The sequence below is a fragment of the Stomoxys calcitrans genome, chromosome 2 (genome assembly GCF_963082655.1).
Source record: "Stomoxys calcitrans chromosome 2, idStoCalc2.1, whole genome shotgun sequence".
NCBI lineage: Eukaryota > Metazoa > Arthropoda > Insecta > Diptera > Muscidae > Stomoxys > Stomoxys calcitrans.
Window position 1 is genome coordinate 234194981 of NC_081553.1, and position 15101 is coordinate 234210081.

The 15101-nt window shown below is 35.9% G+C and overlaps 1 protein-coding gene across 15 annotated transcripts in view; it reads right to left on the reverse strand.

The window, feature by feature from the left end:
• Positions 1–259: 259 nt before the first annotated feature.
• LOC106095618 (uncharacterized) overlaps positions 260–15101 on the reverse strand; it is a 161665-nt gene continuing 146823 nt past the window's right edge. For all 15 annotated transcript variants that reach the window (XM_059363830.1, XM_059363841.1, XM_059363839.1 and 12 more), the window contains 3 exons: positions 13569–13787; positions 10430–10543; positions 260–10074 (listed from right to left, as the gene is read on the reverse strand). In XM_059363830.1, coding sequence (XP_059219813.1) covers positions 9722–10074; positions 10430–10543; positions 13569–13787 — 686 coding nt within the window. In that variant the 3' untranslated portion in view covers positions 260–9721. The remainder of the gene's footprint in view (positions 10075–10429; positions 10544–13568; positions 13788–15101) is intronic.

Below are 15101 nucleotides of genomic sequence, written 5' to 3' on the forward strand. Positions count from 1 at the left end.
TTAGTGTTGGCCATATACAAACAGTAGCTCATGTATAAAGGGAAAGTAGGATAGGTTTATAAGACAGCTGTTACATGATATACATTCTTTATTTATAAAGAATGTAATATAGATGAATTTTTTTCTGTCAGCCAACACGCAGAGTATGTCCCCCATGAATGCAGTGTATTGCATTGGCGAGAGGAAATTAGGAATTGGAGGGGGGGAGAACTACATTCTTTCCCCCCCCCCCCCCCCCCCAATTCCTTATTTCCTCTCGCCAACGCAATACACTGCATTCATGGGGGACATACCCTGCGTGTTGGCTGACAGAAAAAAAATTATCTATATTACATTGTCTTATTGACATTTGTCTTAAATCTTTGGATGTCAAATTAGGTAGGAAAAACATTAGCCGGAAGACGATTCCACATACGAACGGTTCGGGCGAAATAAGAATTCTCTCTAAAATGCATTGTGCGGTCCGTGGGCCAATCAATTACAAACAGGTGTGAGTTCCTAGAATGTCTAGTATCCCCGACATACATCTCTACATCAGGAATAAGAAGACGAATATCAGACGAATACACACCAAGAAAGTACCGATAGAACAGCGCCAAACAACCCACATTGTGACGAAGATGAAGAGAGGCAATAGAGTTGGATACCTCACTGTCCCCTATCAACGTCATCGCTCTCCTCTGTACACGGTCCAGTAGCTCCAGGTCCTGATTTTGAAGCTCCAGCCCATACATGTGAGTTGTACTCCATTTTCTGTCTTATGAAAGTGGTGTAGATGTTAAAAAGATCAAACTGAGTGAAGTAATTCTTACACCGTTTAAGGAAGCCTAAAGACTTGAATGCTTCTTTCGACACTTCAAATACATGTTCAGCCCAAAGGACACTTTGTATTTTCATGCCCAAAACATCGAGAGCATCTGATTGCTCAACATCTACACCGTGTGGATAGACAAAGATGATCATAATGGGTCAGCGAATCGTTTGTGTGACAACAAGCAGCACTGAGTCTTTCGTGCATTAAAATCTACTCGATTCATTTGACCCCACTCAGAAATGGCCAGCAAATCCTGGCAGAGTGTATCACCCATAACCCGCCTCTTGTCCTCAATTTCTCGAAGACTGAGACGTCTGTTCTAGACAGTGTCAGCAAAGCGGTAGGCCTCTTAAAGTCTAGAGATGCCAAGGATAACACAGTGTCCGTAGCCGCTACATGACCAAAGAGAAAGCTTCCTAAGCCTCGCGGCAATGGTTGCAGCAATTTGTCTAGCCACAATGTCCAGAGGTATTAGATGTAGCATTAAATCCAGTGCATTAGATGGTGTCGTTCTCAGTGCGGCAGTGATACACAAACGAACCATCTTTTAAATCGGTTTGAGTATTCAACAGTAGGTGGACTTTTAAAGCACCATCCACCAGACCACAACACCTTACAGCATTATAGGTCTGACAACTGCAGTATATACCCAATGCATGGCGCGCGATCTAAACCCCCAACTTTTGCCAATTGCTCTTGCCCTTTCCAAAATGTTGGATTTGAAGATCAATTTCCTGTCCAGCAAAACACACAGGTATTTTGCGCTTTGCCTCCCAAGGAGGAATGTTCCACTATAGGCAACATGTATTTCATCTACTTCTGTCCTGCACGGATTTAAACCTACACCATTTTCGATAGCCCACTTTGCTGTTACGCGTAGAGCAACAGAGCCCTGCGGTACACCTGCGATCAATTTATGCTCATTGGATGAGAACCCATCTATAACGATTCGAATAGTGCGATCTCTGAGAAAGCTCGAAATGAAACGAACGAAGCCATTACCGACACCAAATGCGACAAGCTTTGATAGTAGTGCACCGTGCCAGACCCTATCAAATGCCTTGGAGACCCTATCCAAAGCCACTCTCATCACAACGTTCCGACAGAAGTACCATGAGGTCGCCCGTAGCGCGATTTCTGCGGAACCCATACTGTTGATCGCTTAGAAGGCCATTAGACTCTAAATACCTCACAAGATGGTGATTAACCATGCTTTCCATGACCTTGGAGAGAGCGGAGCATATCGCAATTGGCCTATAATTCGCAGGGTTGTTTACCTCACCATTCTTGGGTATTGGCTGCACGTTTGCAACCTTCCATCGCGCCGGGAAGACTCCCGCACGATAGGCAAAGTTGAAAAGGTTGCGTAATGGACGAGCGAGCGTCGAAGAATATTTGCGTAAGACAAGTGTTAATATGTCATTCGGCCGGGCCCGGGGATTTATTTACGTTTAGATTCTCGAGAACACTTTAAACTGCACGAGTTCGAAAAAATATTGGGGGCCTGACGCCAGATACATTTTCGATTGAGAGGAGTGGTTGATTGCTTTCCGGTTTTTATTTTTTTATTGATCCAATTAAATGATTGAAATTTTCAAAAGATTTTTTAATTGACCCATTTAAAAAGTTATTGAAATTTTTTGATAATTTCAATTAATTTCTTTATTTGCTACACGGATGTAGCATAATTTCTTTATTTGCTACACGGATGTAGCATAAGCTTGAGGTGTGTTGTTTGGGCATAAATCTAAGGGCACCCATATAACAAAAATTCCCACACGAGGGTTCTTTAAAAAATGGTGTGTCCTGGATAGGATTGCCCTATAGACTTAATATGTAGGACTTAATCGGGTTAATACGGCACTTTGAATCGGCTGCCATGGATTTGCTATAGATTTGTCGAAATGTGGGGGGTATGGTTCTTTGAAATCACTTACCCTTTATATTGTGGGGGACAATATAGCTTTCATTTTTTTAAGACTTGATTTAAAAAATAATGGAATTCAAGAAAAGTGGTTATTCAACAGTTATTTTGTGATTTAAGGCGTATTTACAGTATAAGAAGGAATTCGCATTGCTTTCACCATAAAATTTTTAGTGAAATGGTCTCACAGTTTTTTTTTGGTGAAATCTATCATACGGGACACCTTATTTCATACATATTTCACATTAGCCTGCGACACGAAACCAAGGTCATACCTGAATAAATTTTGAACAACTTTTGGCCAATTTTTAAGAAAAATAAGCTTTAGCTTAAATTCAGTGATACACAGAGCAAGCTTAACAATGATTCATTGTTGGCCTTCAAGTAGTAAACCTAATGCAACAAGTAAAAGCATCGGTAAATTGTAGAATACCTAGACATATTTTAACAAAGCAGTTGATATTGTTATTCCTTTCTACAAACAAAGAATAATGCCTTCATTTCAAATTATACAGCACCACAAATTTGTATATAAACTTAAGTTGTTGAACTCTTTCGGTGCCATGCACATTAATACACATGATTTTTCTAAATATGGGGACTTTGCTTTGCTTGTATTGATTGATTTTTGAATTCATTCCAACAAAATACACATTTTTGGTAAGCTTTCAAAACATATTGAATAATTGAACTATGAAGAAATACTGCAAAGTCATACTTAATCTAGCTTAGCTAGGCTGAGTAGACAGAATTTAAATAAACAAAAAAATGCATAACAAATTTTCAACATATAAGAGTTTGTATTTGTGAAGCTTCTTAGAAACAACGTGCCAATTGTTTGCCATCAAAGTAACAATCATTAAACTATGTTCAATAACTGTCTTTAGACTATCCTTGGACCGATAATAAATAATGCAGATAAATAAAAACCAAATGGCGAACCACTTGTAATGGAACTCATTACAATCATCAAGGTCTATTAAAAAAAATTTTCAAACAATAATTTTCCTTCATTTTTATTTAGGTGTATATTCATGTCTATAATAAAACTAAATAAAGCTTAACATGTCATAAACAAAAAACATTCAATGATAAGCTTTTGTTTGATTATTTCGATTTATAATAATTAATAATAATAATAATGGTGTAATGATGACAATAGTAATAATAATAATAATAATCATATAATAATGATGATAAATACAATATATCAATAAATATGTAATTGTTGTTGTGGCTTTCATTCACCAAGTTATGCATATATAACATCATGTTTGGGTATCAATAATCCTTTTTCATTTATTTTCGTTTCCATTTCGTCTTCATTCTTTCATCATCTTCAACTTGTTTCCTTTAATGCTTTAATTTATATGGTTTTTAAGTGTTTTCATTTGTTTTGTGTTTTTTTTTTTTTTTGGTGTGGTCACTTAACTTTAATCCAATAATACTTTGTTTTTAATCGATCGATTTCAATTTTTTTTTTTTTTTTTTTTGTAAACAAAAAAGAAGAACGCAAAGAAACACTTTGGAGTATATATGTATTCGATTTTGAATTCGATTTCGATTGGTTTTCTTTTAGTAATTTAAAAAATATTAAATAAATTAAAAAAAAAAAAATGGGTTTGCCATATACGTACATATACCATGTATATGTGAGAATATATTTTGGTTTGTTTTAGTTTTTTTTTTTGAGTTACATTTGTAAGTCCTTTCGAAATAAGCACTTGAGAGAATTAAGCTTAGAATTTTGTTGATAACAGAAGGAAACAAACTTTCAAAGTTGTTTTCAAGTAAGTATTCTTCAAAACATTTTGTATGTATGTAAAGGTGTTGTGTTATTGTGTGTGTCTATGTTGGTGTTTGGGTTTTTTGTGTATCCTTTTCTAAAGTTTCTCATTTTAAAAAATATTTCTTATAATTATTTTGGTTTTACTTTTAAAAACGTCGTCAATATCCTCGAAAAAAAACACGACTGAATGACTGACTTTGAATGACTACCAGACATATACGAGCTTAGAAAAATAATTTCTTGATGTATAAACTTCATGACGGAAACTTCTATTCATTTTGTATTATGCCTGAATATCTATATATGTTCAGTATTGGCCTAAATAGCAAAAAATGGTTTGGTTTGAGTTGACTGTTGTTGATGTAAATGTCGGTTATTTGCTTTTTCCTTAAGCTTTTGTTTGGTTTGTTATCTAAAACGGCTTAATTTTGTCTCTTTTTCTTTTTTCTTAAGTATTTTTTTCCATTTTGTGTGTTTTTGGACGGGTCTTCGTGTCTTTGATTTGACTTGATGAAATGTTATGAGAAAAACTTATAAATACACTCCATTTCACATAGTTAAGGGCAAAGGTAGGGAGGGGGTTTAAGTACAAAGTTGGATACTTGGCTAAGATTGTCGCCACAATGTCAACATTTGAAAAAATATCTCTTAAATGTTGTAAAAACCATTCTGAAATTCTTTGTTATTCTGGCGACATTCTCATGTCTATGCTTACATCCGAATTATTAGAGCACTTTGCTCAAAGTTTAAAACCTATAATTCAACTTTGAAGAAGAGAAGATCGAGGCGCATGGAACGCTATTCTACGTTCGGCTAGTGGAACAAATATTCTGCCATAGCCAATTAAATTAAAGTAAGTAATTCAACTTTGATATAAGTCACTTAAAATTGTTAACGAACTCTTTCTTTTTATTAGGTCCTAGATTAGTTTATGGCTGTAATCTGAAATCACAATCAGACGATTAATGATCATTGTGATAACACACTAGCGACAAACCCATGATGGAAATCGAAACAACAACCCTTATACATATAATCCGATTTCGCTAACAATCCAGCAATCGGAAGGGCTTATTCGGGTGCTAAATGTTATCATTTCTCCATTCCATAACATTTGTCTAATCAACTTTATCCAGAGTTGAAGAAAAATTAGTTACCTTCTTTAGTAGAACACAGTTGTAGTTAAAATATTATATTCAGATATACGAGCATTATATTATTGTATGTTCTATGTAAATAAGCGACGCCCAACCCTTTACGATAGCGTTGATGGCAAGTCACACGAATTCTTATACTGTTTCTTATCCTTTCTCCATTCCATAACATTTGTCTAATCAACTTTATCCAGAGATGATGAAAAAATTTTTAACTTCTTTGGTAGAACACAGTTGTAGCCAACTCATTATTATGTTCCGAGATACGCGCATTATGTTATTGTATGTTCTATGTAAATCAGCGATGCCCAGCCCTTTACGATAGCGTTGATGGCAAGTCACACGAATTCTTATACTCTTTCTCTCAGCCGTTATTGAGAATGCAACGAATGAACATACCTAGAGGCATACATATCGTTTTAAATTTTTAAAATAATATTTTTTTTTTATTTTTCAACTTTTTTGCCTGTTAGGGTAAAGATCATAAAATTTTACAATTTTTGTTTGTTTCTCTTTCGAGACGAGCTCAATGATCGGAGATTGCAAATGGAAAAGGAAAGCCAAAGATAGCATCACACATACCAAACATTATGGGACGCGTTTAGTCGTTGGTTAGAAGACTTTTCAACCATATTAGGTGTAATGACTTCAACGGCCGTGCGTTGGTATGTTGTATTTTAATCTTATTAATTGCGCAAAAGCATCTATGATACAATTACCACATTAACCACGCTCGACCACCCTGTCTATTACTACTTTTTCCCAATGTATATTTTTGTGTAAAGACAGACTTTTTTCTGTGGCAATTACACTTCTTCCGTACTACACATGATTTTGTGCCTCTGTTGGAAGTTGTATTGATGACTTCGAACGCTAGACAATGGCAATGGCTCTTGCTTTTGCTCCGCGTGCCCAGGTTCGAACCCTGTCTTGGAAGATATAAAAAAGTATTTATGTCTACTTAAGTATTTAAGAATATTGAAATAGAGTATTACACAAACAGTTATATTCTCATTTTGATGATCGCTGATATAGATACTATAACACTTTAGAACTGTGTTCAGCAAAGTAGATTAAGTTTATTTATAACATAATGATGAATTACTTGTAATAATGAATTTGGGTTTAAATTGAATTTAACGGTTGAAATATTCGCTAATTTGCATCAATGGAAACCTTTGGCACAATCAAACTCACCAAAGACAAGTGCTTTCGCTCAAATTGCCCCAGAGTTTCCATTTTGAAATAATATGCCAATTCATCTTGCGCTGAACTGCCCCCTTTTGCTATGTATAGAATACCTTATCCTCTCACTTAATAAGAAACTAGCTTACTCTATGGTAAGAACGAAGCTCTCTTTACGGAGACTATCGGATAAAGTTTGAATTACATAAACCTAACTCTGGCCTTTTTTTCTACTTTTTTGTTCTATTTGCATGGATGTACAATTGTGAGTTTCATACTAAAATACAGTCCACTTATGCAGAAAACCTCACAATTGTACAAACACAATATCTCTCAATTCCATGAATGGTTCTTTTAACCACGGAAAATCTTTTAGATTTTATGTTCCTAACATTTTGTATTATTATTGCTTGCACATATGTATATATGCATGCAGTGGCACAGATAAGTCGACATACCTTTTCATAAACGGCAGCTTCGTAGACTGAGAGTCACATAATAAGGCTATGATATAACCTCATAAATGTTTGCTAATACTAAAAGTGGTGGCCATGAAAAACAGTTTAGCTAGGATATGATATAACCTCATAAATTCTTGCTAATACTTAAAGTGGTGGCCATGAAGAACAGTTTTAGCAGGGATATGATATAATTTCATCCATTTTTTTTAATACTAAAAGTGGTGGCCATGAAGAACAGTTTTAGCAAGATTCGATATTTTGCGGTAAAACGTTTTAGTATATAAATTTTCTTCTTTAAAACTCATATTTTGAGTAGTGTATGTAGACTTTTCTGTGCCACTGTATGTAATAAAGGTACAGTATACATTATTTAGCAACGAAATATATTATGATTGCTTTTAACAACAATATGTATGAAACATTTTGTTTCATCCTCTTCGTTCTTCTCATTTGAAAAACGAGCAAACATTAATCCTAACACTTTTTCATCATGATTTTTACATTGTTATGATATGCCCAACCGTTAAACCATCTCATTTAAGGCTTAATTTGACAACTCATAAGTCAACTATATACCGTGTAATAGCGCCTTTAGTTTGCCTCAATGTATCATAACAGCAATTTTTAATTGAATACTTCGGTTTTCTCAGATCTTTCTAGTGACATTTTTCACGAAATATTTTTATATGAAAGATTATTCATAGCGTGATGTCAAAAAATATTTTTAAAAAAATATCTTGTCATTACAAAAGTTCCAAAAATCAAAGAAGAGTGTTTTCATCATTTTTTAGAAACGACTACTGTTAACTATCAGATAGGACTCAATTGAACTATCACAGATGGAACTCCCAATTTCAAACGGCCGATGCTTAAGAAAACTTAGCTAGGAAAACGTTAAGGAAAAAGGAGATGTCGACATTATCCGAGATTTTCGTTTTCAATTTATAAGCTGGCTGAAGTGCGGCTTCCAAAGTCAACTGCAAAATCCACAGAAGTGAAAAAAAATCTGGAAGCCGGAAGACAACTCACAGAACAGTTTCCATTGCATCTTACATATATCGTCTGCAGCAAAATGTGTACTCAACTTCAATGATAAAAGCTTCAAACGTTGTTTCTACGACTTCATGCACCTCCATTCGATTTCTTTAATGACAAAGTCAATAAAATGCTTCCCAAATTTAACCGGCGTAGGAAAAGTTCAAATCATCTGCTTTTGCTACATTGAAAGTGAGCGAATTAAAATTCTTTGTCCATTAAAATGACAAGGAATAATGGAAAACAGTTCAAAGTAGGCTAGGATCGATATCCCTATTTCCCCTATACAAAACAGTCTATTTAGGCAGTAAAATATTCAAATTCTTTCTAATATTTATGCAAATATGCTCTAAAAAATTCCACCAGGGAACTTATCTCTCAATGAGTGTGGTTCGATACAAGCATTAACCTTACGAGACAACATAAACTGCTGCTTAGTTCAAGCAAATTCTTTTTTCATTAATTATGAAAACGAGTACGCCTGTATTATGTAAACTCTCAAACTACTTTGCATTTGACCCACCCTTTTATGGCCTTTTCCCCTGCCCTTTTCCTATTTCAGTTGGAGTGTATGAGGGATAAATTGTCGTTGGTTTAAAACTCAAAATGCTCACGTTTTCGATTTATGATTTTCTAACTTAATGCTCTTTTACTTAAATGACATAGAGAATGGGAGTAAGGAATGAACGCGCGAGAGAGAGAGAGAGAGAGTGTTTGTGTGAGTTAATCAAATTCAGCTTTAAACTCTTAATTAGCCTTCAAAATACAGCTGAATATTTCGAATTGAGTGTCTGTACGATATTTACGAATAAGAGGGAGTGGGGGGGGGGGCGCGGGGCGGTTTGGACTGGCTAGAGTCCAGTGTAAAAGCTTTGCTGTTATCCTAAAATCTAAGACATTGCTAGAGTCCTGCACAGAACGAATACAAGCTTCAGTAAAAAGTGAAGTGAAGTTTTAGTTGTTATGGAGGTAATTGGTTTGGGGGGATTGGGGAGCTTTAAGAGTTGCTTTAACTCCCCTCCCCGCTAACTAGCAACTATCCTTTCGTTTTGGCCTTAGCAAAAGCTTTGACAATGAGGCCAGTGTTTACAGTGGAACCTCAATCACCACATGCGTGTGTGTGTGTTTGTCTGTATAGATATATGTGGGTCGGTGCCAATCTAACGAAAAAGAATTGCTATTCACTTTGAAACTTCAGCAGCCCTGATTAGTTAAAATTTTGCTTGTTAGCATCTCGTTGTTTTTCTTGTTCTTGTAAATATTAAAAGGATTTGCTTCTTCTTCATCTTTTTGAGGTGATACAACATTTTACGCACGAACAAACAAAACGTAAGTATTTTTTTCTTAATTTAGGCAAGTTTAGACACTCTCCTCTTTTGTGACATTACCGCCCCAGAAACGATCAAAACGGTCACGAGCCTTTTCTAGAACTTCGGTAGCTGTGGAACGAGCCGTTGAAGCTGTTGTTGTGGTTGAGTTCGAAGAGGACGACAGATTAGCGCCGGCAGCCCCAGCCGCAGCGGCGGCAGCACTAGAAGCCATTACGACATCGACGTCGAACAAGGGGTCTTCCAGGACGCGTATGGATGAGCCTGGCAAGGGTTTCTTTGACGCTGCCGTTGGGTACTTTTCCCCGGTCGATGTGGGACTCAGTGTGCCCTGAGGAGACTTGACTTCGCTGTTGGTGCTGGGCTGTTTTTTCTTCCAGGCTGCTTTGGGGTTGATAGTTGGTGATGTTGTTGTAATAGTAGATGTTGATGTTGATGATGTTGTGTTGTTGTTGTTGATGTTGTGTTGTTGTGGAATTTTGTTGCAAACGTGAGTAATTAAGGGATTAAATTACGAAGAAGAAGATGTGTGTTACGAAAAAAGTGCTTCTTTCTTGATAGGCTTTAAGCTTTTTGAGTTTTTATTAGAGTTTTTTTTTTGTAAATACGGGTTTTAATGATGATAATGATGAATAGCGAATTAGTTTTGAAAAAGCATTTTTGGTATTATTTTTTTTTTTTTTTTTTGGTTTTTATTGGATATGGATGTTACGAAGAACAAGCGTGCTTTAGAGCTTACCGTCCATTTTGACTTGTTCAGTCAATTCTGGTGGAGCCGACTGAGGTGGTGGTGGTGGCTTTTCAACGGGCGTAGAAGCTTTTATTTCACTTTGTGGTCTACTATAATTTTCACCTGAGAAGAGATTTTCAAAACAAAAATTCATAATTAGAAATTAATTTTTATTACAAAAAGAAAAATATTAAAAACCTATATTGGTCTTACCATGCCAAATGACATGCTTCAAATTACCATATCTAGGAAAAACTTTTTTAAATTTAACCGTTAAAGATTGAAGTATGCGCGAGCAGCTTCAGGAATAATTACAAATTTTAAGTCTCATAGAATTTTATACCCCCCACCGTGGTGTGGAAGTGATCTAATCCCATATCTTATATAGTAACTTTTACGCCAAAATATCGTTATGTGGCTCCAACAAGTGAATACATATATTTTTGATAGTCCAAATCACTGAAGAAATAACAATGAAATTTCGTCTTTAAGCCTAGTACTGACTTCGATTGTGCGGAAAATTTTGCTAAACAGCAGTTAAATTGTTAACATATGACTGTCAACTAAGCAAAAAACTAATTTTTCTTCAAAATGGTATTTACACCCTATACCACTGATCTTAACTTATCTGCAAGATTTCATCAAAATCGGTATAGACTTGAATATAGGTCCCATATATAAGCTCCCATATATATTTATCGCACTTATGTGGCCGTAGTGACAACAATTTTCAAACGATCTATTAGAAAAAAGTCGGTTCACATTTGGATATAGCTCATATACATATATTTATTGCCTTAATTTATAATTGTAGGGTACATGTAGGTTATTATATAGTCGGCTCTGCCCGACTTTAACCGTTCCTTACTGGTTTTAACTACAAAGCGTCCACTATGTATTTAAGAAAATACATTGTGGACGCAAAGATCTCCGCTTGATACACACTGCAGTGGTCCAAGTTCTTCAGAGTGCACTCCAAGCTCTCCTGGTCACCTAGTTTGGAACCATCCGTATAAAAGTCTATGCAACTTTTAGAACCAGAGATTTTGTAGTTCCAAAGGATTCTTTTAGGAATAGTGGTACAATACTTTTTATCTATAAGCTGATCAGGCATTGTTTAATCCATAATGCCTGGAAAATCGATCATTGTATCAAGAATAACACAGTGTCCGTAGGCGCGGCATGACCAACATTATAGGTCTGACAACTGCAAGAGTTTCATGCCCTTTCCAAAATGTTGGATTTAAAGTTAAACTTCCCGTCTAGCCAAACACCCAGGTATTTTGCGCTTTCAGTAAATGGAACATTCTCTCCTCCCAAGGAGACAGATGCCACTGTAAGTAATTTGTATCTCCTGCTGAATAGACCTACTTCCGTCTTGCCTGGATTTACGCCTACGCCCCTTTAGATAGCCAATTTCGTTGTCGCACATAAAGCTTCCTGAAGTATATCTCTAAGAGTGCGGGAAAACATCTCCTAACCACAATTGTCATGTCATCAACATAAGCGACCATTTTTACACCATTTTCTTACAGAGACAATAAGATATTGTTAATGGCATTATTCCCAAGTTTAATAGACAGTACACCTCCTCGAGGAGTTCCTCTGTGACCCATCTCTTTAGATCTACAGATCCCAAGCCTGTCGTAATGCATATTTTAGTAAAAAATATATTAATAAACTATCTTAGGATGGTGCTGATGATGGAGAAGGAACAGAATATTGTGGGGCGACGATGAGTGCTCCAAGAGCAGTACTGAATGCGATACTTGATCTGAGACCTTTGCACTTGTACGTGGAGGGCGTTGAGTGCAGTCTTCTGGCAGAGAGAGTCAGGAAATCGCGCTCTTCGGATTTAGGGCATTCCTTTGTTCTCCTCTCTTCTCAGAGAGGTAGCTTTGGGCTGGGGGCGTCCCGAAATTCACTGATACCTCAATATTCACGGATTGGTCCAACTTGAAAGAGGGCACTGCAGCAGAGGTATTTATTGAATTCCAAGTAATTGGAGAGTCAAATAGACTTAATGTCTTTCATATTCCTAATATCTCAACACAAAATAAAAAGACAACGTTTAAATAAAAAAAATTTAAACTTACAATTTTTGTAAACAGATGATTGTCACTGTTCGTTTCAGTTAATAGGTACGTACATTTAAAATCTACGAAATTTGGTAATGTTGCAACATGTTGAAATAATTTTGTAAAGTGAACTTAGTACTGCTTATTAAAAAAAAAACTTTCTCTGGGGCACTAAAGCTATTTAATTTAGTTCTTAATTTCCGGTTGAAAACTTTAAGGTTAAAACAAAACTGTTTCAGTGTACAAGACAAGATTTCTTTGGCAAAATAAATTTACTTGCTATATTTTCTTCAAAAAAGATTTAATTTTTCAATTTTTTTGCCTGTTAGGGCGAAGATCATAAAATTTTACAAGTTTTGTTTGTTTCTCTTTCGAGACGAGCTCAATGATCGGAGATTGCAAATGGAAAAGGGAAGCCAAAGATAGCGGCACACACCAACCACTATGGGACGCGTTTAGTCTTTGGTTAGAAGACTTTTCAACCCTATTAGATGTGATGGATTCAAGCGCAGTGCGTTGGTATATTGTATTTGAATCGTATTATTGACGATAACGCATCTATGATACAATTACCACATTAACCACGCTCGACAACCCAGTCTATTAGCTGTACTTTTCCCAATGCATGTTTTTTCTGCAATGACGGAATTTCTTTCTGTGGCAATTACACTTCTTCCGTGCTACACATGATTTTGTGCATCTGTTGGAAGTTGTATTGATGGCTTCGAAAGCTAAGACAACGGCAATGACTCTCGCTGTTGCTCCGTGTGCCCAGGTTCGAATCCTGGCTGGGCTCTGCCGAATTTTTCAAGTTTTTTTGCCTTTTAGGGCGAAGATTATTTAATTTTACAATTTTTTTCTCTTTCGAGACAAAAAAAAATTCTTTGAAATCATATTAAATTTTCAAGGCTTTGAAAATTATCTTATTTTTGCTGGGTTAAACTGTTTAAAATCTTGCTCCCTGAATCGGATTTGTCAAGTGCTTTAGGTCGTAACAAGACTTCAAGTTCATTTCGGCCAAACTCAGCTCGTTTTTATTTGTTTGCAGCGATTTTTTCAGAAAGACTTACCTTCTTTGACATTTTGTGTGACAGTGAATGTTTTCCCTGTGTCCAGTGGTACAGTCCAATTCACTGGATCTGGTGAACGCATTATAATCTGCTCGGGACTTTTGACGCGAGTAGGCTCGGGAGGCGATTTGACAATGGGTTCTTCGGGAATGTCAGCTGCTGGTTGTGGGCTGCAACTTGATACAGATATGGCAGTGTCACGGCCATCTTCACCTTCATCTGTACACACACACAAATAGAGACAATAGTCATTAGCTTTGATTTTGAACTTAAGCAAGCAATAGACAAGAAATTTCTTCAATTTAAGAATTTTGTTAGGTATTAATGTTTTTCTTTTTTTTTTTTTTTTTTGGTAATAAGGTTTTTATATAAGCATACTTAGGTATTAAAAAAAAGAAATTATGTTAGTAGTAGTAGTTGTATTAGTAACAAAATTAGTAGTTATGTTACGAGTTCAGAGATCAAACCAAAACCAAAAACCAAACCTGTAAAACTCAAGAGAAAGAAGATTTTTGAGAAAGCAGCTGTTTTTTTGTTATATCTTTTTTCATTTTCAATCGATTATATTAAAGAAACTGCAAGAGTTTTCATCAAACCAAATCAGCAGATGCTGTACAGTTGCACAAACCCAAATCATAAATACAAACATTTCCAATGAGAAAACAAACTACATGCTCAAAGCTTTTACAATGATAACACAACTAAAGAACACATTTGCAAAAAAAGCGCTCTCAGCAAGTTTGCTGAGTAGGAAACATGTAAGAGACAGAGTTAGGTTGAGATAGAGATAGAGTTATGTGGCAAGAGTTATATGAGCAGTTACGATTGTGAAAGAGAGATAGAGAGAGAGAGAGAGAGAGAGTGATGTATAATGTTAGCTGGGAAGTGGTCATAAACAGTTAGTTGAGTTTCTGGGCACAGTCTGTACAGAAAAGATTCACTTGATCCTTTTTTTGTTAGTCAGAGTTGAGTTGTGTTGAGTTGAGCTGAATTGTCTACTGTAGAGTGGTGGGTGGTTTGGTTGACTTGAGTCTTGAAGATAGAGTGGCAAATAAAATTTGTACATTTTCGCTACTTAACTTAATACGCACACATACATTACTAGAGAGAGAGAGAGAGAGAGATAGTGAGCTACACAAACACTTAATACTACATTCAGAGACTAAAAGAGAGCGAGAGCAATAAATATGTAAATAGCAGCCTTATATATGTTTGTATGTACAATGTTAGAGGAATGTTATTTTCTACAGGGTTTGCTGGGGGAAAAAACACTGAAGGCGTTTGCTTTGCACATCTCTCTTAACTTGAGAAAAAGCCATTATTTTTACAGATTTTCGAGGGCCAAAGCCCCACAACATTTAACCTTGCCACATTTACAGAAAATGTTAATGAAATTTGCTTCGCTCTTGCGGTAACAGGCCAGGGTACTGTTAATGTGATAAGGCATTATGTTGGCAACATTTAGTCATTCATTAGTTATACAAGTGGATAAGTACAGTTGGTTGGTTGTTCTGTAGTTACTGTTTCAACATA